We start from the raw sequence: 25,339 nt of genomic DNA, 5'->3' as shown, positions 1-25,339 counted from the left end.
ACCAGCGATGTTAACTTCTCAGTGCCTCCCTGTGGTCCCCTCCAACCCCTCCATTTCACTCCCACTTCAGAGGTCCTCACCACTGAGGAGCAGGCTGCGTGGTCCAGGAGGTAAAGATCAGGCCCCACAGCCAGCAGAATGTGTGCCACTCGGTCCTGGCACAGTATGGTCCAGCACGAGGGTGCACTCTGCAAACCTGTGGTCAGGAACAAGGACAATCTCAGGATGACTGGAACCCACAGCTTCTGCCTCTGCGGATCCCACAGTCTGGAAGAACACCTATGGGCACCGAATGATTGTCTCAGGGGTGCCAGCACTCACCTGGCACTTCTGGCATTCGGCGGAGTTTGAGGTCACCCACATTGGCACTGAGGGTGAAGCGGTGGGCCCCTGTGAGGATGGCCACTCCAGAACCAAACTCAGTATGGAAGATCCGGGCATCTAGAACCCGGTTCTGGAGCACCTCCTGGGAAGAGGGGCAAGCGTAGAAGGGTCTTGAAGAGGCCACAAGGTCACAGACTCTATCCCTTTCCCCCAGCCTCCTGTGGCCCCTACATTGCCCATACTGAAGTGTCTCCGGAAGTCACCATGAAGCCCATAAACCAGCACTACACCATCTTCCTGCACACAGAGGAGCTCCTCTTCAGCTGACCAGCCCAGGGACACCACTGGTCCACTCTTCCACTGTAGAGGAGATGAAGTTCATGAGGCTGCCTTGGGATGCAGAAACCCTGCCCATCCCCCAGCCCCCGGGCATGCCAACGGGGCTCACCAGCAGACTGGCCAGAGGCATGCCGGAAGCAGAGTAGATCTCAAGTACTGGCCGTATACTGGCAGCCTTCTCCTTCTGCCAGGGGTTTCTCAGCAGTGCTGCAGTTTGAGAACAGACCTCCTGTCCTAGCTCCCTAGGCCCAGCTCATGTGAAGCAGGCCTCATGAGAACCAGAATCAAAAGCATCTCCATGGGGGTGGAAGTAGGGGCAGGAGGAAGGGTGGCATAGGCCAGAGAGAACCCAACAACAAGACCCCCAGGAATCAAGAACCTTGAGTTCCTCTCATGGTCACAGAGCATGCAGTGGCAGAGGATAACTTACCAATGGGGCCCCCATAGGGTGCAGCAGCCACCAGGTAGTCCCTGAGTTCCTCCTTTAGGTCCCAGTCCATGCTGTACAGCTCGTATTTCCTACCCACAGAGAGGAGAAGGGATTAGCTTCCTTTGGCCCATGCATCCGGATGAAGTGAGCCCCAGAGGAAACCCTAAAGCCTCCATTTGTCCCCTGCAGGAATCTTGAGGAGGCCCCTCCAGGGGTGAGGAGGGAGGGTGATGACTAGAAATAGCCAGAGGCATGCTTAGCCGCAGCAGACAAGGGAGTGGAGGCTGTTGGAAGGAAGGATGTGGTTCTTAGGGCAAGTAAGCGAGAATGGCAGGGGTTCCTGGGACAGGCAGGCTGTGTGGCCAATATCCAGAGCACAAACTAGGTAGGTCTAGGGTAGGGTGGCTGGCTTGGGCTTATATTAGCAGGAGATAAAACCCTCTAAGAGGGTCTCAGGGTACACAGCCTTTCTTCTATTTGTTTTTTGTTTATTTTTTTATATCCTCACCCAAGGACATGTTTTTCATTGCTTTTAGAGAGAGAGGAAGGGAAGGGAAAAAAACATCAATGTGAGAAAGAAATATCAATTTGTTGCCTCCTATATACGCCCAGACTTGGGATCAAACCTGAAACCTAGGTATGTGCCCTCATTGGGACTGAACCCGCAATCCTTTGGTTACAGGAGGATGCGCCAACCAAGTGAACCACACCGGCCAGGGCTCTATTTCTGGTTCTTAACACTGAATCAGGCTGTGGGCTTTATACGCAGGGGGGTCCAGCTCAACACTGGTTAATGAAGAACTCAGTTTCAGAGCTACCAAGTTAGCAGTTCCTGAAAGAAATCCAAGAGAAACTCTTCAGTGAGTCCAGAGCTGGAGAGAGTCCTGTGTTACAGATGTCAATCTGTGAGTGCTTGGCTCATAACGAGTAACTGAACTCCCAAGCTGGCATGAGATGACTGCAGTTTGAGATGTGTGAGGAGAGAGTGTGTGCTACACGAGAACACAGAGTAGGAGGGGAGAAGAGACAGAGAAGGAGTGGGCACTATTCCAGGATGCCAAGAAAAAAATGATGGTTAAGAAGGAGAGTGTTCTGACTGGTTTCAGTTCAGGAGCCTTCTCATTAAAGATCACAAAGATGCCCACCATTGTGCGCTTTCTATTTCACATCCTTCTTGGGGTTCTGGCCCAAATAATTTAGGAAAACAGCAGGAAAGGGAGTGAGAGTGCTACTATTTGCAAATAATGTGATTGTCTACTTAGAAAGTCCAAACCAGTATATGGAACAATGAATAAATGAGCTCAGTTGGGTGAGCAACAAATATCAATATATTTTCTATGCTAATTATCTATATACTATAAAAACAATCAGAAACATAACTTTAAAAAGATCCTAATCATGAGAGCAATAAAACTATAAATACCCCCAAATAAACATAATAAAAATTTTTACAAAGGCAAATCAAAGTTAACTGTGGATACAGAAGACGTGGAGAAAAATATTCTAAAATGATCTGTATATGTTCAAGAATTCCAATAGAAATCAGCCCCAATCTTGGGGGGGAAGGGAAGCACAAAATGATTCTACAGTTCATCTCAGAAAAATTTCACCTGACAAGAGAAAATACTGGAAGACATTTAAGAACATTTGAAAATATGAGAACATATGCATATGAGATATCAAGTACACTATATGAGTATAAAACTAAAGTTAATTATAACTGTTGTTTTGGCACAGGAATAAGCAAATAGATCAATGGAAGAGAACAGAATCCAGAAAAAGTCCCAGGAATGAGCATGTAACAAAGATGGCATTTCAAACAGGTGCAAACTGATACCTGAACTGAGACTATGAATAACCCATATGGGAAGAATTACAATAAATAGTATTTCATTACTTAATCACTAAAGATTTTTCCAGACAAAATTCCAAATTTTACTTTTTAATTATATTTATTGATTATGCTATTATTGTTGTCCCAATAATTCCTTCTTTACCCTCCTCCACCCAGCACCTCCTAATCCCTCACACAATCCGCACACCACTGTTCATGGCCATGGGCCATGCATAGATTCTTTGGCTACTCCATTTCCTATACTGTCCCCATGGCTATTCTGTAACTATCTATTTGCACTTCTTAATCCCCTCTGTATTCATCCATTCCCCCATACGCCCCTCCCATCTGGCTACCATCAAAACGCTCTCCACATCCATGATTGTTTCTGTTCTTCTTGTTTGCTTAGTTTGTTTTTTAGATCCAATAGTTGATAGATATGTATTTATTGCCATTTTATTGTTCGTACTTTTGATTTTCTTTTTCTTAAGTAAGTCCCTTTAATATTTCATATAATAATGGTTTGGTGATGATGAACTTTAGTTTTTTCTTGTCTGGCAAGCTCTTTATCTGCCCTTCCATTCTTTTTTTCTTAGATTTTATTTATTTATTTTTAGAGAGAGGGGAAGGGAGGAAGAGAGGGAGAGAAATGTCAATGTGTGGTTGCCTCTCACATGGCTGCCTCTGGGGACCTGGCCCACAAACAGGCATGTGCCCTGACTTGAATTGACCCAGTGACCCTCTGGTTTGCAGACCACACTCAATCCATTGAGCTACACCAGCCAGCACTGCCCTTCCATTCTAAATGATAGCTTTGCTGGGTTGAGCAATCACGACTGTGGGTCCCTGCTTTTCATGACTTTGAATACTTCTTGCTAATCCCCTCTAGCCTGCAGAGTTTCTTTTGAGAAATCAGCTGACAGTCTTATGGAAACTCCCCTATAGGTAACTAATTTCTTTTGTCTTGATGCTTTTAAGATTCTCCCTTTATCTTAAACCTTTGGCATTTAAATTGCGATGTGTCTTGGAGTGGGCCTCTTTGCATCCATCTTGTTTGGGACTCTCTGTGCTTCCTGGACTTGCATTTCTATTTCCTTCACCAAATTAAGTAAGTTTTCTTTCATTATTTTTTCATTATTTCTTTTCATTATTTTTTCAAATAAATTTCCATTTTCTTGCTTTCTCTTTTCCTTCTGGCACTCCTATGATGTGAATGTTAGAACTCTTAAAGTTGTCCCAAAGGCTACTTATACCATCCTCATTTTTAGATTCTTTTTTCTTTTTGTTATTCTGATTGGTTATATTCCACATCATTGATCTGATTCTTGGTTTCATCAATGCTACTGTTTTTTCCCTGTAAATTTTTCTTTATTTCAATTAGTGAATCCTTCACCTCTGACTGGATCTTTTATATGCTGTTGAGGTGAGGTCTCCAAGTTTCTTAAGCATCCTTTTAACCAGTGTTTTTTTTTTTTAATTAATATATTTTTAGAGAGAGGGGAAGGGAAGGAGAAAGTGGGAAACATCAATGTGTGGTTGCCTCTTACATATCCCCTACTGGGGACCTGGCCTGCAACCCAGGCATGTGCCCTGACTGGGAATCGAACAGGTGACCCTTTGCTTTACAGACCTGTGTGCTCAATCCACTGAGCTACACCAGCCAGGGCAGTATTTTGAACTCTGTATCTTGACAGATTGCTTATCTCCATTTTCTTTAGCTCTTTTTCTGGAGTTTTGATCTGTTCTTTCATTTGGGCCATGTTTCTTTGTCTCCTCATTTTGGCAGCCTCCTTGTGTTTGTTTCTATGAATTAGGTAGAATTGCTATGACTCCCTGTCTTGGCCATATGACCTAATATAGTAGGTGTCCTATAAGGTCCAGTGGCACAGCCTTCTCTATCACCAAAGCTGGAACCTTGAGGTGCATACTTTGTATGGGCTGAATACACCCTCCTCTTGTAGTTGAGCCTTGATTGTTGTTGGCAGGTCAAATGGAGGGATCTACCCAGGCCAGTCAGCTGCAAGGACTGGCTGTGATCATTGACCATCAACCTCTGCCATCCCCAGAAGATCAGCTGTGTAGGGACAGGGTGGTGGTGCTCTGACGAGGTCTGTAGCTGTCCACTGGGTGCTCTGGCCCTAACATTTCCCAAATGGTACACGCCAAAGTCAGCCCCCACTTGTGTTCTGCCCAGGGCCACCCTGAACAAACTATAAAGCAATCTGTGATGGCTGCTAACTTGTGCTGGGCTTGGAGACTCCCAGGTGAAGCCAAACTGTGAATCTAGGCTAGCTGCTGCTAAACCATGGCAGGGCCACTTAGCAAGAAGTACCAGCTAGGGGCTTACTAAGGCCAGCTATTTCTTGTTTGATTGAATTTAGGAAGTTGTGAGGCATGAGCCAAGCCATTTACATGGAAAAATCACGATTAACAGTTTGGGTGGGCCCATAGATTAGGTGGGATGGAGTCTCAGGGGATCTCTAGGGCAGGGAAAACAGTGTTTGCCAGGTTGATGGAGTCTCATATGGCACCTACCTGCTGACTCTGTGAGGGTAGGGAGCTCAGTCATGGGACAATGACCTCTGCCCACCTTTCTGTCTGGGAGAAAGCTGTCTCCTAGCTCTCACCTTGAAGCCAGACACTTCAGTTCCTCCCTGTATGCCACTGGTGCCTTCCAAGCTGCTACACTGGTGCTGGAGCCTAGAGGGAGTGAGTATGAGTAAATCTGTGTATGAGTTCTTTAAGGGGAACTGCTTTGGACTCCAGAAGTTTCTTCCACTGATTCAATACCCACTGGTTTTTGCAGGCAGAAGTTATGGGGACTTATCTTCCTGGCACTGGAACCATGGGCTGGGGCTGGGACTCCTTGTTCCCAAGTTATCCTTCCCAAATTTTCACCCACTACATGTGGATGTGGGACCAGCCCATTTTTGCATCTGCACCTCTCCTACCAGTCTGAATGGATGCGGTTTCTTTAATTCTGTAGTTGTCAACTCAATTTTTGATGGTTCTGAGTGACGGGTGTTCTATATTTTAGTTGTAATTTTGATGTGGTTGTGTGAGGAGGTGAGCTGTGCTTACCTATGTCACCATCATGACTGGAAGTTATCAAAATTTAAATGTTAAAAAAAAGAACACATGGGAAAAAATCTTGGATAGTTTAACAATTCCATATGAAACCCAGAAATCACAATGAAAAAGGCCAACAAATAAAAATTAAGAACCTCTGTTGTTTTTAAGAGGTAAAAACAACACATTTATATTTGCTTCTGTTTGAAAATAGACACTTTGGTAAGATTTATAAGACTCTAGAAACAGTGGTTACTTATAGGTGAGGGGTGGAATCAGCTGAATAAGGACAGGAATAGTATGAGACTTTGAGTTTTTAAACATTAACAGTTATTTATAAAATAATTAACATTTTTAAAAAATCCATCAAAAATAAAGCAGAAAGGCAAACTATGAAGAGGAAAAAATGTTTGTGACACATGTGAAAAAGAGATACTTTTCTTAAAAATACAAAAGTCTATTTTTTAAAAAACAAAAACTGAAAAATAGTCAAGGGCCATGTCATACGACTTTATGTGAAATATTTTTAAAACTAAATATCAAAATCTTGAGAAAATATAATCTAATATTTTTATAATGTGAACTACACAAAAATCTTTCAGAGCAAGACAGGAAACCCAGAAATTATCAAGGAAAAGTCTGAGAGATTTTATTACATGAAATAGCCATTCAGCTTTTCAATGTGTACAGCCTCTAACTTAGCAGTTTCTTTCCAAGAGTCTAACTTAGGAAACTACTCACACAAGTGCACAAAGGCATGAATTCACTGCAGCACTGTTTAAATTATATTTTTTAGAGATTTTATCTATTTGTTTTTAGAGAGAGGGGAAAGGAGGGAGAAGGACAGGGAGAAAAACATCAATGTGTCATTGCCTGTCACACATCCCCCACTGGGGACACAGTCTGCAACTCAGACATGTGCCCTGACCAGGAATTGAATCAGTGACCCTTTGGTTTGCAGGCTGTTATTCAATCCACTGAGCCACACCAGCCAGGGCTAAAATAGTTTTTAAAAATCCTGGAAAACTTTTAAAATGTCCATTAAAAGAAGACTGGTTAAATAAAATAGGATATACCCATTCTGTGCAATATTATGTGGCCATCAATAAGGTTACTCTGTGTATACTGAAACGAAATGATCTTTAAGACATATTGTTAAATTAAAATGTAAGCTCCAGCTCAGTAAGAACCATTTGAACTCATTTACATAATTTTAAAAACTGCATATATTTTTGACAAGCATATTTACATACAATCACATGAACATGTATAAATACATAGAAAACTACTCAGAGGCTTTCACATTAAGTTGAACAGTGGTTACCTTTGGGCAGGGTGGTGAGTGAGGGAAGGAGATAGGGAGGCTTCCAATTTGTAGGGTATATACTTTTGCAATATTTGATTTTTTAATAACTGCACATGCATTTCTTTTGACACTTTGTTACTAAAGTCATGGATGAAAATCTGATGGCAAAATAGATTCACACAGACCTAGCATGCCAGTTACCAATTCACTGCCACTCAGTTCCAAATCCAGGCTCAGAGGGACAGCACCCCTTTAAACAGCTTTCCTTCACAGTGAGTGTGATGTTAAGCTTTCTCAGAAGAGGGCGCAGGAGGGACACTGCACGACGAAAAGGTTCTCCTGCTGCTTCCAACAGGGCTTAGCCAGCAGCCAGGGCATGAGGACATTGGTTGGTTATCAGTCCCAGCCGTGCAGCAACCTAGAAGGCCTGCCCAGACTGCTGATCACCTTCCCATGGCTCCCTGGACAGACACTACATTCCTGGCCTCCTGGCCACACTGGGCTGTACTTCCTCTGCATGCCAAGCTGCCTGGCTACTGGCTGCCCTGCCTGCCCACTTGAGTCTCCACAGACCCCTCTGCATACGCATGTGACTCACCTTACAGACACCGCGTGCTCCAGGTTGCCTGTGTGCACCACCTGCCCCACTCACCTTGCATGCCCACAGCCCTGACTGCCAGTTGCAGCTCCCCTGTGCCAATCTACTCCTGAACCCAAGAAATTGCTTCTTGCTTTCCCAGAAACTATGGACCAGCTATGGCTGGCAAACCAGTGAACTTCTCTGCCATCTAGTGGGCTGCACTACGAAGGAAGGGCGAAAGCACGTTTACAGTTGTGACTATGCAAAACAGCATCATTCTTATATTTGTATTAATTAATTATTGTTGTTTTCCATACAAACAACTGTAAACCTATTTTTACCCCATCCTGTATTTTTCCAATGAGGTCTCAACCCTAGCCTGAGGAAGGGCCCCCCTTCCTGAATTTGTCATTCCTTGGGTACTCCCCAGACCAAAACTATGACGCTTCCTTTTCTCTCTCTCTCTCTTTTTGTTTCCTTACATCTTACAGTTATTCTTTTATTACAGTTTAAGAATTCTTTATATTTATTAAACTTTCCCAGTTTAAGTCTCCTAACTGAGCCCAGACTGATACAGCCTTGGCTCTGAGAGTGGTCCCAGGAGATAGACCCCTAAGGATAGAAATTGAGGGTTAGTTTGGTCATGTGCTTAAAGCATGGGTGCAGTGCTGAGCCCCCTGAAAATGTGGAAAAGATGTTAGTATCTCACTGCATGCAGTGACGTCATAGTTAATCAAGCCTGCAGTTTTCTGTGATGAAACGCCAAGTCAAGTGTATGCTTTGGGAGTGACTTCTCTGCTTGACTGTACAGCAGTAATGATGATTTTAAGGGCTGTGATGTGGATGGATTATTTTGAACGCACTTGAACATTTACAAAGAGAAAATGACAAGGTTGGGTCCATTAACTTTCCGCTCAAGTCATGGTCTGAGAAGCGGAAAGTGTCTTATAACAACAGCCTTAAAAGAATCTTGGGTTTACTGCAGCCACACAGCTGCTCCTGTCAAAAGTCAAAAACAAAATTTAATCATATGGGTTGTTAAATTATAACAGTTGAATTAACCAACATGCCATTTCTCATGTGAAACTCAGGGCACTGATTAGGAAAGAAAGGAATCCTGAAAGTTGGAAGAAAGGTACCTGGTTGGACCCAGATGACAGCCCTGAACCCTAACATGTTCTGAGCCTTCCTTCCCAGAGCGGCTTCTTTCCTTTACCTGTGGAGACTTACATTCCTCTGCTTGAAAACCCTGTGATGAGCTCAGTCAGAGTAGACGTCTTAGGAGCCTCCCTCCCCAAGGCTGACTAAGCTAACACCACTGCCAAGTGAGTACTCTGTCACTGGCCCAGACGGACACTGGGCTCCAACACGGTGCCGTTCCCAGCAGGACCAGCCTGCGAGTTTGCATTGGACATCTTCCATCATGGAGGGGGAAAGACGCGTCCTCACTGGAACACTGACACAATCTGGATGTGCATTTGTCTTCCTTATCTGTAATGCCTTTCAAATTTTATTTTTATTACTATTTTTAAAATATTTATTGATTTTAGAGAGAGAAAGAGACATCAATGTGAGAATCACTATTGCCTCCCATATACGCACCAGCCAGGGATTGAACCTGCAACCTAGGTACATGCCCTGCTTGGATTTACAGAATGCCTTTTCTAAGGGTGTAACATTCTGCAAAGCACTACGTCTAATCAAGGACCTCATTTCACAAAAAAGAAATGCAGCAGTGGGCTCAAGTCCATGGAACCAATTAGCCGTACCAGGAACCCCACCGCCCAGAAGTGGCTGGCCTAAATTCACAGACGGCTTAGTCACAGCACGAACTGGAGGCCATATCCTAAAAGGATGGAGCTCCATCTCACGGGATGTAGCTTACGCTTTGCATCAGAGGCTGTTATATGGTGTTGTCTCCTCCACAGTCAGAGTCCACGGGACCCGGAATCGAGGGGTGGAAGTGAGAGTGGCTCTTCTCATTATTACACCTTAATGACTCTTATGAAAATGTTGCTTTCAGTCCCAGTAACTTTGAGATCCACGGGTTTTGAGAGCTTAGTCTCTACGGGGAGAATGTTTCCCCCAGGGACACAACAATGGACTTACTGAATCAGAAGATAAGGAGGCCACCTGCCATTTTTGGCACCTAGTGTCACCGAACCAATAGGCGTAAGAAAATGGGGTTAATTTACTGGCTGAAGTGACTATCCTTGATTACCAAGGGGAAATCGAGTTGCTGCTACACAATGGAAGCAAGGAGGCCTGTGTCTGACACCGGAGGACGGGGGGTCCTCTGGGGCACCTCCTGGTACTTCCATACTTAACAGTAAAGGTTAATGAAAAACCTCAGCAACGAAAAAGAGCAGAATGATGAGGAATGAAGGTTTGGGTCACTCCGTTATATGAAGACTGCAGGGCAGTGGAGGTTCTGGCGGAGGACACCTTTGTATCCTCAGGGTGGGCAGTTGAAGGAAGCCATAGATATCAACTGTGATCTCATGAGTGATTACAGAAATGAAGAGTACAGTCACTTTGCACATGTTCTTCATGTTTGTTATATGCATGTGTTTATATACATACTCTAGCCATTAACTCTTCTCTCCTTTCCATTTTTATTTAGACGCAAATAATTGGAGGTTGACTTTACAAGTTAATTTTTAGGTGATACAATGAATATTCAGAGAGACTGGAAGAGAAATTAATACAGTGATGGATATACTGACTGTTAAGACTATATGTCTTCTCATTTGGGGGAAGATTATTTACTTGTAAGAAGGAGGGAGTTCCAAAGTGTGTAGAGGGTGCATACAGCAGCGGAGTAGCCAAAGGGTAGGCTGCTGATTTTCTATTTATTGTCTGTCAACTCCAAAGTCACCCTTCAATGCGTGCTCCACAGTGAGCTGGATGTTGACCTTTCTCAGGAGAGGGCACTGCAGGAGGAGGGGCCCTCTGGCTGTTGCCTGCAGCGGCCAGGTCTCTCAGCAGTGTGGGTATGAGTGTGGGTCTGGATAGTGGTTGCGCAACAATGTGAAAATACCTAATGCTACTGAATTGTACGCTTATTCATTTAGAATAAATAAGATGCCTGGCGTCCAGCTCCCTGTGGCTCTCTCCACACAGACACTGCATGCCCCAGGCCTCCTGCTCACATTGGTGCTCCCACTCCCTGTGCAAGCCATGAACCTGGCCACCAGCTGTGACTCACCCGTGCCCCTCTGTGCCTAAAAGGGCTGTCTACTGCTCGCCCAGTGACTGTGGAATGTGCTCTGGCCCAGGCCAACCAGCAAACTTCTCTACCGTCCAGTGGGCTGCAACTACACCTTTTTCATCAAGGGTGGGTCACCAGCTCCAGGACGGCAACCCTCTTCTAAGTCTGTCCTTCTTTCTCCTCAGCCCTAGGGGAGGACAGTTTTATTTTACCTTACAGTTTCTTTGTTATCATAGTTTCAGAGTCCTTTATATGAAACTTCTCTTGTTTAATCACTATATGGTCTCTGTCTCCTGATGAGACTCATACTGATGTAACGGGTGTAGCATCCCACCGAGCACCTGCTTGTTATAAAGGGGAGAATATAACTTCGCAGCGGAGGATGTGGCCACTACCATCCTAATCCCCTAGTTAACGTCAACTTCCCTCATAGCAAACACCCCAGCATAATGCTGACTCCAGCTGCGACACAGCACAAACACCATGTCATCACCTACAATGCATTTCCGCCAAAGACGTTCAATCTGCATCTAATCACGTCTTGAGATATAACACACAGTTTCAGGAAACACAAGTAAACACAAGTATGACAGAGAAAAAAGGCTGCACAAGGAAGCAATAGGACAAATCCAGAAAGTAAAGTAACTTGGTCTCTTAAATAAGTCGGTGTCATGAAAATAAACGGTAGGGGTGGGAGTGGGGATAACTGTGCAAAGGTACAAGGGACTTGATTAAGAGAGGCAAGCAAATGAGTAATTCTTATCAGGGTCTCAATCTGAACAAATCAGTTACAAAAAGACATTTTGAAGGCAACTGGAGAAGTCTGATATTATGGTATTAAGTATAAAGTAGTATTGTGGTTTCATTGGAAACTATCATTTTTTAAATTAAAGTAATACACATTGAAGTTATATCTGTAATTTACTTTAAGAAATACAGCAGAAAAAGTATTCCATTAAACATATGTCTGGGTTTGTTTTTAAGAATTTTATTTATTTGCTTTTAGAGAGAGGGGAAGGGAGGAAAGAAGGGAGAAAAACACTGATGTAAGAGAATTATTATTTTTTTAATTTTATGTGCCCCAGGCATGAACCAGCTCTGGCCACCAATGCGGGCAACAAGCTAGGATGAACTAAGGACTGTACAACTGCCTTGCCCCTGACTGATATAAAAGAAACACCACCAATCAGGTGTGTCCTCACCCATAAGAATTATTGATTGGTTGCCTCTCGCACATGCCCCAACCAGGACCGGCCTGCAACCCAGGCATGTGCTCTGACCAGGAATTGAACCAGGGACTCCCTGCCATGAGGGATGACACAAACCAACTGAGCCACACTGGTCAGGCTGGGTTTTTTTGTTTTGTTTTTTTAATTTTTCATTTATTTATCTTTAGATGGGAAGGAGAGAGGGAGAGAAACATCAATGTATGGTTGCCTTTCATGCGTCCCCTGCTGGGAGTTGGCCTGCAGGGAACTGGTCTGCAACCCAGGCATGTGCCCTGACTGGGAATCGAACTGCGATCCTCTGGTTCGCAGGCCTGTGCTCAATCCTCAATACACCAGCCAGGGTTGGGTTTGTTTTTAAATAGTCCCAGAAAAGTGTATGTATTGGTGAAGAGGGATAAGTGAACAGAAAATGACAAACTGTTGGCACTTGTTGAAACAGGGTAATGAGTACTTAGATTATCATAAAAGTACATTCACTGTATTTGTATTTGCAGTGTTCCTTATTGTTTTTTTACTTTTAAAATAATTGAAGCAAATATTATTACATAACAATTTTTAAGGCTAAATGATGGCTATGGGCCCTGGCTGGTGTAGCTCAGTGGATTGAGCTCGGGCCTGCGAACCACACAATCGTGGTTCGATTCCCAGTCAGGGCACATGCCTGGGTTGCAGGCCAGTTCCCAGCAGGGGACTCACGAGAGGCAACCATACATTGATATTTCTCTCCTTCTCTCCTTCCCTTCCCCTCTAAAGATAAATAAATAAAATATCTTTAAAAAAATGATGGCTATGGGTGTTCACTCTACTATTCTACTTACATTTGAAATTTCTCAGAATAAAAGGTTAAATACAATTTCCAAGAAAGGAAGCGAGGGGTTCATCTCTATGCAGTGCTCCAGGGAGTCAAGCTCAGGGGAGGCCTGAGTCGCCTCCACTGCAGTAACAGCACGCCACGGAGAACAGGGTTGTGGGCCCAGAGCGGGTTGTCACTGGGAAGAAAGAAAAAGCAAGGTGGATGGATGGCAGTTTCAGACCTTTGAGATGGGGAAGAAGAAGATGGGGCAAGGAGGAGTTTGTTTTTTGAATAGGGAAGTTTATTTTTTTGTAAGGATGGGGAGATTTGAGTGTACTTGAAGTCCGGTAGGGGGCACTTGGGGGTAAGGATGGTAGAAAATGGTGCAAAGCAGTGGTCCTCGAATTTCCCTGCTGCAAAGAAACACCGGGGTGCTCGTTACAGTACAGATCAAAATCCCAAGACTGACCCCAGAGATGACACAGAAGAATGGGTCCAGGAAGCTGAGTGTAGCCAGCCTCTTTGGTGATTTTGATGTAAAGGGTCCCAGACAACAGCAGAAGCACTGGCCGAGGAAGGGTGTGGGTGGGTGGAGCATGGTTCTCAGAGGGCAGGGAATCACATGCTCATTTCCTCAGGGGGGTGGGAAAGACAGCGGGCAGGTTTGGCTGGGGGAAGCCTAGGTCCTTCTGTGCAATGGCTTCCGGTTCTCTGGAACTAGAGAAATGAGGTGAAATCAACTGTTGAAAGGAGGAACCAAGGAGTCTTCAATTTTCAGCATTCCCAAAATGTTTTCATTGTTTACAATGAAATGCTTCTCTGTGTCATCTTCTGAAAGGAAAAGCAGAGCCCTTGTGGTGAGTGTAGGCTCACCCCAGGTAACAGGACTGTGAGGGCCCAGTGGAGGCGGATGGCCATGGACTTGTAGCAGGACTCAGCAACCTGTGTACAGAGATGGTGAGCGGCGGATGTGTTGGGAACTGGCTCTGTGCCAGTCAGGTGCAACCAAAGGGCAAAGGAACAAGGTTGTCAGGGGAAAGGCCAGAAACTAAAATGACTGACCATGGCTGTTAAGTCTACCCAGCTGGGCAGGGAGGGGCGCATTTACAGGAAGAAGTTCTGCATGCGACACAGAGAGAACAGAGGACTCCAGGAGTGAGGGTCCCAGTGAGGTTGAAGGACAGGTGTATTAGAAAGTATCGGAATGTCAGTGAGGACAGGAGCTTGTGGCCAGAGAGGCACCTGTCTGAATTCACTTTTCAGTGTCGGGTGTAGAGCAGCTCAGGATGGCACAGGGGCAGAGCTGGGGGCGTGTGCTGAGGTCGATATCACAGAACCATGAAGCCAGGTGGTCGGTAAGTTACCCTGGAAGGTGGCAAGAACTGAGATGCTTAGGAGGCTGTGGACAAAAGTCTCCAATCAGTCAGTCAGTGAGGGACACGGTCCAGGAGGTTGGCAGTGATACGGACCAGGGTGGGAAGGAGACAGAGCCCCTGCACGGGGTACAGGAGTACAGGTCAGAGTGAACAGCATCAAAATGCGGACCACATCTCCAAGCCTTCAAGGTAAAGAAGCGTTCTCAGGGACAGTGAGGTGACTCAAGCTGTGCCTCGAGAGTGGCACGGGGTATGAGTGGGCAGAGTGAAGGGCAGCAGGTAGTGTGGGCTCTCAGAAAAGCCTGGGGGAACAGACTTCGTGAGGACAGGCCACACCCTCAATGAGGAAGGGTGGCTATACCTTTCTCCTGTACTTGCAGGTCCCAGAAGTGGAAATCCCCTCGGTGGCAGTAAATGGAGCCTGGACTCTAATGCCAGGAAATGGCTGGCTCTGGCAGCCTCGATCCCAGGCCCCTCCAGGAAACAGTGAAGAAAGTCTCGTGGCGATGCGGCTGACCTGCCAGGACAGCCTGGCCCACCATGGTGTGAGAGGAGAGCTTGTGTGAAAACAGATGATCTCCAGCCTGCTGAGGCCCGGCAAACAGACCACCGGGGATGAAGAAGCACATCACACCCAGCCTTGGGGAATGACCTAGTAATCACAAAATACTCAGGCCCTAAAGAGAATCCATCACCACGCGTGAAATCCCTTGACTCCAGTCTGCCTCAAAAACAAACACCACTAAAGAACTTTCGCCCTGTTGCTGGAAATGTGAAATGGGTCAGTAACCGCAAAAAAATAGTACAATGATTCCTCAAAATATCAAACACAGAATTGCCATAGGAACCAGCTACTCCACTTCGGGGTATATATATATATCCAATAGAAATGAAGACGGGGTCTCCAAGAGGTATTTGTGTGCTGCTATTCAGAGCAACATGATCCACAACAGCCATGAGGTAAAAGTAACTCGAGGGTCCGTTAGCGGATGAATAGAGAAGAAAAATGTGGAACATGCATAAGATGGAATATTATTCAGCCCTAACAAGGAAGGTAATTCTGATGCATTATACAACATGGGTAATCCTTGAGGACAACAGTATGCTAAGTGAAATAAGCCAGTCACACAAAAAAGCAAATACAGCATGGTCCCACTTATATGACCTAACTAGAGTGGTCCAATTCGCAGACATAGAAACAGCATAATGGTGGTTGCTAGGGCTGGGGCCGGGGGTGGGGAGGAATGAGGAATCATTGTTTCATGGGAATAAAGCTCCAGGTTTACAAAATGAAAAAGTTCTGGCTAGTGCTTACGCAACAATGTGAAGACACCTAACACTACTGAACCGTGCTTTAGAATGAGTAAGACAATAAATTTTATATTACAGGTATTTAACTACAACTTTGAAAATGTTCATCTTTATATGTATAAAAGAACAAACCAACCCTCAAACTCCAGAAAGCCGACAAAAATAGTCTACTTCTAAGAAGAGTTTCAGAAATACACAGGGGTTGGCAAAAGTAGGTTTACAGTTGCTCGTATGGAAAAATATATAGTACATACAAGAATAAACTGTATTGCACGTACTTACAACTGTATACCTACTTTTGCTCACCCCTGTAAATGTACCTGCAGGTTCCCTTCTTTGGTCATAAAGTATGTTTCTAAAGCACCTGAGACATGTTGAAAATGAAACTTACCTTCTTCCCCACCAAACTCATTCTTGTTTTCTTATTTTCTTAAAAGCCAAAAACCAAAGTCATCCTCTATACCAGGTACAACCCATCACAATCTCCTTCAATTTTATCTCCTAAATATCTCAAATGGGCTCCCTTCTCTCTCCCAGCACCGTTACTGCCCTACTGCTCGCCACCATCAGCTTCTCCCTGGTCTATTCCACCAGCCTCCTGTTTCCCTTCTTGCTTCCCCTTTCCAACTCGCACCCCCTCCCATTGCCTCCAGAACACACAACCACACACACACGCCTACAAATCCAATCACATCAGTCCTTTCATTAAGATCCTTTCCTTTAAGCTTCTCACTGTTCTTCAAATAAAGGTGGTCTATGAGGCTCTGCACATTGTGACCCCTTAGAGGAGGGCATCAGCTGCATCTCGTCTGTCCCCCACCCCATCCCTGCCTGTGGCACTCCATCCAAACTGGCTCTTAAAAAAAAAAGAAAGAAAAGATTTATTTATTTTTAGAGAGAGGGGAAGGGAGAAAAAGAGGGAGAGGAACATCAATATGTGGTCGCCTCTTGTGCACCTCCTACTGGGAACCCAGCTTACAACCCAGGCATGTGCCCTGACTGGGAATCCAACCAGTGAACCCTTTGGTTCACAGGCCGGCACTCAATCCACTGAGCCACACCAGCCAGGGCCACACTGGCTCTCTTTAGTCAGGTCATTGAGAGTGCCCAAGTCTCTCTCGCCTCAGGACCTTTGTATATGCTCTTCTCCATCCCACTCCCTGCACCTATGTTCTTTACTTCCAACTTACCAGTCTGTTACATGCTGTCTTAGGACCCTGTACCTCTCCTTCACAGTGATCATGGTCAAATACTGAGTCATCAGTGTTTATCAACAGTCTCCTCTGCTGGCTGTTAAGTTCTATGAGGGCAGACAGGGTCCACGTCTTACTGGTTGATAAACACTCAGCCTGGCAAAAAGTTGAGCAAAATTAATTAATAGGATTTAGCCCAAATTGGCTTTTTAGGATAAAAATGGCTAAAATTCTGAAACCTCCTATGAATTAGTCACCATTCCCTCTCCTTGCCTTTCCAAATTAGTAAATTTTCCAGACCACCCACCTCCAATGAAAAAAATTCCCTTATACATAGGACTCAAAATGCACTGGCTGCTACCTGCTTATCATTCACTCGCTTTACTTGAACATATATTAAGTCCTGGCACAAGGTTATGCACAAATGCAAATAACCACAAGTAACTGCAATTAAAACATTTCTACTCTGGTGGAGTAGCTAGAACACACTGTTTTATTTTCCTGTAAACAAACAACCCTGTGCATTAGCACAGGTTCGTAGTCTAAGGCTGGGTTCCAATCCCCACTCTACTACTTACTGTGTAACCTGGTCACCTAGCCTCTTCGTGCCTTAGCTGACTCATCAGTAAGGTGGGCTTAATAATGATGCCTACTTTGTGCAGTTGTGAGACTTAAGTTACTACAGATAACGTACTTAGCAAAGTGTACAGTACATAGAAAGGCACAATGTCCATTAGCAAAAATAACATATGCTCCACAGCAAGGCTTAGACTTCTACTCCTTTATGGCAGTATAATACACACAGATAAACATAGCCTAGCCACACAAGCCATGTCTACGGTATGCCCTCAAAACTTACACTCATTTATAACTTTACTGGGGTTTCAACAAAGCTAAGACTTGATATCATAAACAGGAGTTTTGTAGTAACAAGGTCATCATTTTTAGTACTCTCCTATCTAACAAGCCTGTGTAGGCAACATGTATTTTCTTCTCTTCTCTTTTTTTTGAAGATTTTATTTTTTTTGAGAGAGGGGAAGGGAGGGAGAAAGAGAGGGAGAGACACATCAGTGTGTCAGTGTGTGATTACTTGTCATTCACTTCCTACTGGAGACCTGACCCACACCCAGGCAGGTGTCCTGACTGGGAATCAAACCAGCAACCCCCTTACCTCATAGGTGGGCACTCAATCCACTGAGCCACACCAGCCAGGCAACATGTATTTTCAAAAGTAATAGAAGTCAATGTTTTCAAAAGTGTGTGCTGTGTTGTAAACACTAAATTACAGGCCAACTGACATCCCTTCTCCACAAAACAGTTAACAGCATTGTTATTTCCTACTAACTTCACTAATTTTAATTAAACTTCTGCATTTTTTCCATTTAGTAGAGACATATTTATGAGATAAGAATTAGAAATAAAGAAATTCAATAGAGCTATAAAATGCCACAAGGCATTTGCCCCTCTTAAGGGTTGACATTTTTTTAATCAAAAACTACAAAGAAGTACTAATGCATGAATATCAAGGTATAGTTTCACTAGCACAAACTGCTGTCTTCTACTGAAATAACAGAAGGAAGTGTCTTTGTGATCTTTAGCTGCAACAAGTGTTTTTTTTAAAAACTTTATGGGGCAACTACATAGCAGGCGCTATTCCAAATATGCATTGGAGATAAAGAGATGCAAGAAACATGCTCTCAGCCTGAACGAAACTTGGTTTAGCAGAAGAAACCAACATTGCCCTACTGTGCCATACATAACAGGCCCTGGCACTAGGGCCAAAGGAAAGTCAGCTGTCTCTATCCGGTTAGATCAAGAATGACTTCAGAAAAGACCCTTGAACTTGGTCCTGAAGGGTGAACAAGAATTCTCCACAGAGGTAGATGAAGAAGGAAATGGCAGTGCCCACAGAAGGAACTGCAGGCTGCTGCAAACACAGGGAGCCACGAACCATCACGGTCGAGTGAGCTCCTGTTCTGCGCCACCGAACACACAATTTGGATACGAGAGGAGCAAGTAAAGTTGGAGAGATAAACAGGAGCCGATTTACAAGACCTAACCAGAGTAGTTTGCACCAGGGTAATTTTGTAATCAGTGCACACTTTACAAAGATTAGTAATTTAGGATTCTATGACTCCCACGAGAGGGAGGCCTGCCCCTGCCTGGGGGTGCTCACTCGCATTGCCCCTGGATTCGCCAAGGGCTGCATGGCTTGTTCGTTTCGCCCAGCCTTGGTCAACACTGCTATGCTACTCCGCCCGCCGAGCGATCCTGTCCCCCACCCTCGGGGAGCCCCTATAGTCTGATTTCAGCAGCACCTCCCGGCATGAGACTGGACACTCACTGTCACCAGTGGGTGGCCTCATTCAACGTGATCCGAGCATCCTTCCGGAGGCTGACAGACCTAGGCTTCGGTCTCTGCCTCTTAGCGTTCGGCTCTGCCTCTACGTGTGTGACCACCAGGCTTGCCTCAGTTTCCTTCTCTGGAGTAAAGGAAGTGCCCGGTTCCTAACAGGCAGCTGCTGTACGTTAAGTGACAGACAACAGGGGAGAGCTGGCGAGGGGCGGACCCCAGGGCCCGGAGTGACGGGGTCGCGCGCTGCCGGCTCCGCCCCGAGACTCCAGCCGGTGAGCAAGCAGGGTAAGCCAGACCGTAGGCGGGAGGGCGGGGCGGCTCACCGGTAAAAGGCAGATTCCCCGAGCGGGTTCCAGTTCGCCGTGTAGCAGTCCATGGCTGGAGAAAGGGGGTTCTGAACACCGCTGAAGGGACAACCAGCCTAGCGCGGGCTCTAGGCCGGCACTTCCGCTTCCGCCCGCTTCGATCACGTGGCGAGGCCCCCGCCACAGCCATCAGCACTGTGGCCAGCTGCATTTGGCCAACGCCGCTCCCCCGCCCACACCCAAGCCTTGTGCCCGCCTGGGTGGCCCCGGCCCTGGCTCCTGCCGGGACTGGGCAGCCGGCCTTGCGTCCTTCCTTTCCCCTCTGGCGTTGAGGGTAGCGCAGGGCGGGACATGGATGAGCGGAAGTGGGATCTGTGAGCGACGTCGCCCGGGGCGCCGAGGCCCGAGGCGCCGTCGGGGCTACGGCGTTGCGAGCGAGGAGAACGAGGGGCGCCAGGCTGCGCACCCACATCTAACCCGGTCGCACGGGCTCGGCGGGGCGGGGACTGTCCAGTAACGACCGACCTCCCGGTGCACGGGAACATGAGGCCAGGCTCGGAGCTCACTGCAGGCGAGGCGCGCAGTGCGCGAGCTTGCCCGGTCCGCGGGTGAACTGCTCGGAGGCCCGGGATTTGGTAATTGGCGCGAGCGGGCGCGCACGCATGCGCGAGGCGGCGGCGGGCACGTGGCGGGGCGCTGTGCGGCGCTGCGCGGGAAGCGCCTCAGTGCCCAGGTGGCCTGCGTGTCTGGCGTTCACCCGCCTTTGGTGCCAGATGTGACTGAGGTCTGCGTCATCATGGGTCCCACACTGCCACCGCCACTGTCTGGTCCTTGTAGCCCTGAACAGTCCAGGACGGGCCAGCACAGGTCTCATTTTTCCTGAGTCCCCACCCTCGCGCTGCTTAGTGGCCTCTTCCTGCAGCCCGTTGTCAGCGGCGGCATGGTCTTCTGTCCGGAGAACAAGGAGCCACGCCGCCCGCTGCGAAGCACCATGGTCCACTTCCAGGCCTCGGAAGTCCAACAGCTGCTACACAACAAGTTCGTGGTCATCTTGGGGGACTCAAGTGAGTGCTCCTCCAGGATCACACGTCCCAGCCCCGCAGCTGCGGCCCATTTTCTAAGTCTGTACCCTTTGTCTCCATTTCTAACCTGCTCTCTGACCGCTGGTCTGTTCCAGTCCAATAGGTTTTCTTGTTTTACTTCCCCATGCACCTTCTACAGGTGTCCAGATAGATACAGCCTGGCAGGCTTTTCACCCATTCTTGCTTAGCATTTTTTCTCTCTGATATCCCCTATAATTTCTCTTATGGGAGCAGTGGATTGTGTTGTTTGTCTCCCACATGACTTGGCTGGCTTCTGCTAGGTGATCTTGGGTGGCTGTATACTAAGTTGGGAGTGGTTCGCAGCTAGAAGGATCAGAGACAGTGCCAAGACTCTTAAACCTCACCTTTCCTCTTGCCTCAAAATCAACACTGCACAGAGGTGGTGTTGGACAGTCCCAGCCCAGGGAAGGTAGGGAGGCTGGACTTGGGAGAAGCTGGGATGGGGTGAAGCCTGCCTTCGCCCTGTAATCTGTCTCCCTGCAGTCCAGCGAGCTGTGTACAAGGACCTGGTGCTCCTGCTCCAGAAAGACTCACTGCTCACAGCCGCCCAGCTGAAAGCCAAGGTGAGGGAAGCTTGATAGCCATGGCAGTGGTGGGTGGGCACAGACCCTGGCCTGGCAGGGTCTTCCTCCCTGGCATGGGTCTGACCAGCTGGGTTCGGGGGGCGGGCAGGGGGAGCTGAGCTTTGAACAGGACCAGCTGGTGGCTGGGGGTCAGCTGGGCGAGCTGCACAACGGGACGCAATACCGGGAGGTCCGCCAGTTCTGCTCGGGCTCTGGCCACCACCTTGTGCGCTTCTACTTCCTCACCCGAGTTTACTCCGAGTACCTTGAGGGCGTCCTGGAGGAGCTGACATATGGGCCTGCCCCGGACCTGGTGATCATCAACTCCTGCCTCTGGGATCTCTCCAGGTTGAGGCGAGGGGAGAGGGAAATACTGGTTGGGGGTGGAGGTATGGCTTAGAGGCCATCTACCCCTGTGCTCTTGCCCACCTTACGTGCTGCCCAATAGGTATGGCCGCTGCTCAATGGAGAGCTACCGAGAGAACCTGGAGCGGGTGTTTATGCGCATGGATCAGGTGTTGCCAGACTCCTGCCTGCTGGTGTGGAACATGGCGATGCCCCTGGGAGAGCGTGTCACTGGGGGTTTCCTTCTGCCTGAGGCAAGTGACCCAGCCTATCAGGATCGGGGAGGGGACAGCTGATTGGTAAATGGAGGACCCTCTCTCTCCCTCCTGCTTCATTCTGTGGCTCTTAGATGCCGCACTTTCTCCCAGCTCCAGCCATTGGCGGCCTCTCTGCGGCGGGATGTGGTTGAAGGTAACTTCTACAGTGCTACGCTGGCTGGGGATCACTGCTTCGATGTCCTGGACCTCCACTTTCATTTCCGGCATGCAGTACGGCACCGTCACCGGGACGGTGTCCACTGGGACCAGCATGCCCACCGCCACCTCTCACACTTGCTTCTGACCCATGTGGCTGATGCCTGGGGCGTGGAGCTGCCCAAGCGTGACTACGCCCCTGGTGAGCCCTGTCAGGAGTGGGGAGGGTAGTGATGTAGAGAGGGCCTTCCGAGCACAGGTCTCAAACGGAACAGGACAGAGGTACTCCGGGGGAGCAGAGGCCCTTTGAAGGACTACTGTGGACCGTGGGTGCTTCTTCCTCATCCCCTGGGGAGGGTGAGATCACGGGAGCAGCACTGCAGCCCAGGTTCTGGTTCTGTCTGGTCTAGCCATGTGGTGACCTCTGTGTACACAGACAAGCTTATACATGCCGTGAGTACATAAATCAGCATGTCAAAAGGTCCCTCCCCTATAGATGAATAGGAAAGAAAAGGGTGTACTTGTAGCTAGGTGTGGAAGTGGCAGGCAGGAAGACAAAGGGGGGAAGGGCTGTCCAGGTAACATGGCAGAAGCACAGAAGCCCCTGGCGGTGCCATCAGCCTCTTAGTTCCTGTCTGCTCACAGAGTGGGTGTTGCGGGCTGACCGTTTCCATGTCTGCTTGTCCTCTGGGTCATGTCCTGAAAACGAAAGTTCCTGCCTCCCTTGTTGACAACTCACCCCTTCTGGCCCCGGTGTCTAGCACAGTCACTGTGTACACAGTACCTACAGGGTAGTGTTTGGCGAGTTGGAAACACGAGCCATGTTAGAAGGCTGTTTGTGGCAGCACTGGAGGGGATGGTAGCACAGACAGGCCAAGAGTATCAAACAGGCAGACTTCTGGGCCTTGGTGGCTGGGAGTTGGAGTATTAGGGAGGTAAATTTTGGACTTTGATTGTATGCTGGTCCAATTTCCTTGTTGGTTTTCAAAGAGAGAACTGGTCCCCAGGAAAAGCAGGATGCTCTAAGCTTGTAAGGCCAGATTATGGTGCCTCAGGTCTTCTGAACTCAGTTTGGAGCTACTGAAATAGGGATGTCAGAAGGCAGAGTTGGGCGGGAGGCTGAGCTGGTGAGTTTGGTCAGGACAGTGCTATTCCAGGTACCGCGGAATGCTGGAGTAGATTTGGAGTCGGTGGTGTCTGCAGAGAGATGGAAGCTGAGGGCGAGAGTGTGAAGCGTGAAGGAGACAGCAGGACAGTGGCCACGTTTTGGAGCCAGAAGGGAAGAGGGGCTAAGGGAGAAAACAAAAGGAAGTGAGAGTAGAAGAGGCACTTCCGGGGAGGATGAGGATATTGGCCATGCCATGTGACTGTCAGGAAGCAAGGAATTTGTTAAATTTGCCAGGAAGTGGCTACATTTAGTTGGAAAAGTGTCAAAGGATTGGAGCAGGCGTAAAGGAGGCAGTGAGCAGTTGATGAGGGAATGGAAACTGGGCACCATGCTCTTTGTGGAAGTTTAAAAGGGGCAGGGGACTATTAGGAGAAGGGAGGGACAGGATCTTTATATTTTTAGGAGAGGAGACTTAATAAACTTAGTACTTGGTCTGCAGGGAGTTGCTCGGAGGGAAAAAACTAAAGATGCAGGAGCTGGACAAGCAAAGGGAGAGGACTCTGGAGCAGGGGTGTCAAACTCATTTTCCCCAGGGGCCACATCAGCCCTCAAAGGGCCAAGTGTAATTTCAACTCCTTAACAGTTAAGAAGTCATTACATTTGTACAGTCCTAAAATTATCTCAGCTCTTTGAAGGCAACCGCTAGGCTGATGTGGCCCCCAGTGAAAATGCGTTTGACATCCCTCCTAGAGGGAAGCCTAAGGTCAGAGCAAAGGTAGATCCACTGACTTTCGAGAAAGGCAAGGAGAAGGAACACACCTTGGGCTTGGCCTGAAATGAGAGGGAATGAGCAACCCTGGGCAGAAAGCAGAGGGTGATCCCACCTACAGGAGGGAGTAGAGGGTTGGAAGTGTGAGGGCCGAGCCCAGGGCAGCCTGGCCCACCTAATAGAATCATCCCATTCCTAGACCCGTGGACTGAGGACTGGCCAGAGCCGGATCATCTGTTCCAGGGGAGCCAGGCGCAGCCCCCAGACTTCGGGGAGCAGCTGGCCTTGCCCCCACCCCTGCCCCCTCCCATGCCTTTTTTCTACCCCCTTCCTCAGCCCTCCCTGCCTGCCTTGTTTCCATCCCTGCCCCAGGATGTCCCCCTTTTCCCATGCCAGCCCCTCCCACCCCATGAATTCTTCAATTGTAATACAACGGAAGACTTCTCAGTGCCACCCCACTTAGGTAGGTGCCGCTGCAGCCTCATGTTACACCTTTCCCAGCTTTCCCCTGAACCTCCCCCAGCCTAGCCTCCTGTGTCCAGGCAGGCTGAGTGCAGCTGGACCACCCTTATGCTCCCACCCAGGATTGGGTTCAGTCACAGCTGCATCTGAAACAGTATCTGTAGACTCATTAATCAGCTCATTGTCACAGTTCCACGGGTAGGGGTGTAGTATTGCCATTTTGCAGATGGGAAAACTGAAGGCCAGAGAAACCCTGAGGACCAGAGTGGCCTGAAGGCAGAGCTGGGCTGACCCTGGCTGGAAGCTCACTCTGATAAATGACTGGTTCTTTTGTAGGATGTGGCCCTGTAGTGAACTTTGTGCCTGGCCCCCTGCCACCTCCAGTCCCTGGGCCTGTCCTCCATGGTCAGCACCGGGGCCCAGTGGTCCACCGCGGGATGCCACGCTGTGTTCCCAACAGCCCCTACGATGTGCCAAGGATGGGGGGACCCTGCAGGCAGCGGCTCAGACACTCAGACAGACTGATCCACACATACAAACTGGACAGACGGCCTCCTGCCCACTCGGGGACGTGGCCTGGTTAGACTGGATCCTGGGCTGGGGCTGGATGTGCCAATGGTCCTGCAGGGCCTGCTTGCCACCCCAGGTGCTGGGCCTGGGTGTCTGCTGCACTTGGCACTGTTCTTTTCCATTGCTGTGACCAGTAAAGGCATGGAAGACGAGAGCGGCATCTTCCTGTGTGAAGGAGCGGGTCTCCCAAACCATGACCTTAAGGTTGGAGAGGCTGCCCCTGGGCTCTCTCCAACTTCAGACCTTCTTCCTGACACTGGTTAGAAAGCACTGTATGCGTCCTTCTTGCTGCTTCACATACTCATTCTCACCAGAACAGAAATGTGCTTAATAAAGATCCTGGAGGGGCT

At 47.8% G+C, this 25,339-nt stretch overlaps 2 protein-coding genes and 1 non-coding gene across 6 annotated transcripts in view; 1 reads left to right on the top strand and 2 right to left on the bottom strand.

Annotated features, from left to right (window-relative positions):
* VPS16 (VPS16 core subunit of CORVET and HOPS complexes) overlaps positions 1 to 19,818 on the bottom strand; it is a 25,292-nt gene extending 5,474 nt beyond the window's left edge. Inside the window, exons 1-6 of the mRNA XM_037044317.1 lie at positions 19,675 to 19,818; positions 1,094 to 1,182; positions 773 to 870; positions 556 to 684; positions 322 to 466; positions 81 to 196 (exon numbers count right to left, since the gene is read on the bottom strand). Coding sequence (XP_036900212.1) covers positions 81 to 196; positions 322 to 466; positions 556 to 684; positions 773 to 870; positions 1,094 to 1,182; positions 19,675 to 19,727 — 630 coding nt within the window. The 5' untranslated portion in view covers positions 19,728 to 19,818. The remainder of the gene's footprint in view (positions 1 to 80; positions 197 to 321; positions 467 to 555; positions 685 to 772; positions 871 to 1,093; positions 1,183 to 19,674) is intronic.
* On the bottom strand, positions 12,166 to 12,307 carry LOC118986053 (small nucleolar RNA SNORA48). The gene has a single exon (XR_005066286.1). It is a non-coding gene; the product is annotated as a small nucleolar RNA SNORA48 (small nucleolar RNA).
* Positions 19,490 to 25,339, top strand: PCED1A (PC-esterase domain containing 1A). Of its 4 annotated transcripts, none has more exons than XM_037044319.1 (8): positions 19,490 to 19,636; positions 20,579 to 20,720; positions 21,243 to 21,322; positions 21,432 to 21,670; positions 21,771 to 21,921; positions 22,036 to 22,282; positions 24,157 to 24,420; positions 24,756 to 25,339. In XM_037044319.1, the coding sequence occupies exons 2-8, from the start codon at positions 20,597 to 20,599 to the stop codon at positions 25,001 to 25,003; spliced, it is 1,353 nt and encodes a 450-aa protein (XP_036900214.1). In that variant the 5' UTR covers positions 19,490 to 19,636; positions 20,579 to 20,596; the 3' UTR covers positions 25,004 to 25,339. The 4 variants fall into 4 exon arrangements, with proteins under 4 accessions (XP_036900214.1, XP_036900215.1, XP_036900213.1 ...); XM_037044318.1 differs by lacking the exon at positions 19,490 to 19,636 and adding an exon at positions 19,829 to 20,291; XM_037044320.1 differs by lacking the exon at positions 19,490 to 19,636 and having other exon boundaries at positions 19,828 to 20,720; positions 21,771 to 21,861.

The sequence above is a fragment of the Sturnira hondurensis genome, unplaced genomic scaffold (assembly GCF_014824575.4).
Source record: "Sturnira hondurensis isolate 20B ecotype Veracruz unplaced genomic scaffold, ASM1482457v3 Scaffold0004136, whole genome shotgun sequence".
Lineage (NCBI taxonomy): Eukaryota > Metazoa > Chordata > Mammalia > Chiroptera > Phyllostomidae > Sturnira > Sturnira hondurensis.
This window is presented reverse-complemented; position numbering and strand designations above follow the sequence as displayed.

What these genes read in the sequence shown, in the direction of transcription:
- PCED1A (XM_037044319.1), top strand. Translation starts at nt 20,597, where the DNA reads ATGGTCTTCTGTCCGGAGAACAAGGAGCCACGCCGCCCGCTGCGAAGC. An exon ending in CCGCCCAGCTGAAAGCCAAG is followed by an intron (nt 21,323 to 21,431) that starts GTGAGGGAAGCT and finishes GGGGGCGGGCAG; the next exon opens with GGGGAGCTGAGCTTTGAACA. An exon ending in CTCAGTGCCACCCCACTTAG is followed by an intron (nt 24,421 to 24,755) that starts GTAGGTGCCGCT and finishes GTTCTTTTGTAG; the next exon opens with GATGTGGCCCTGTAGTGAAC.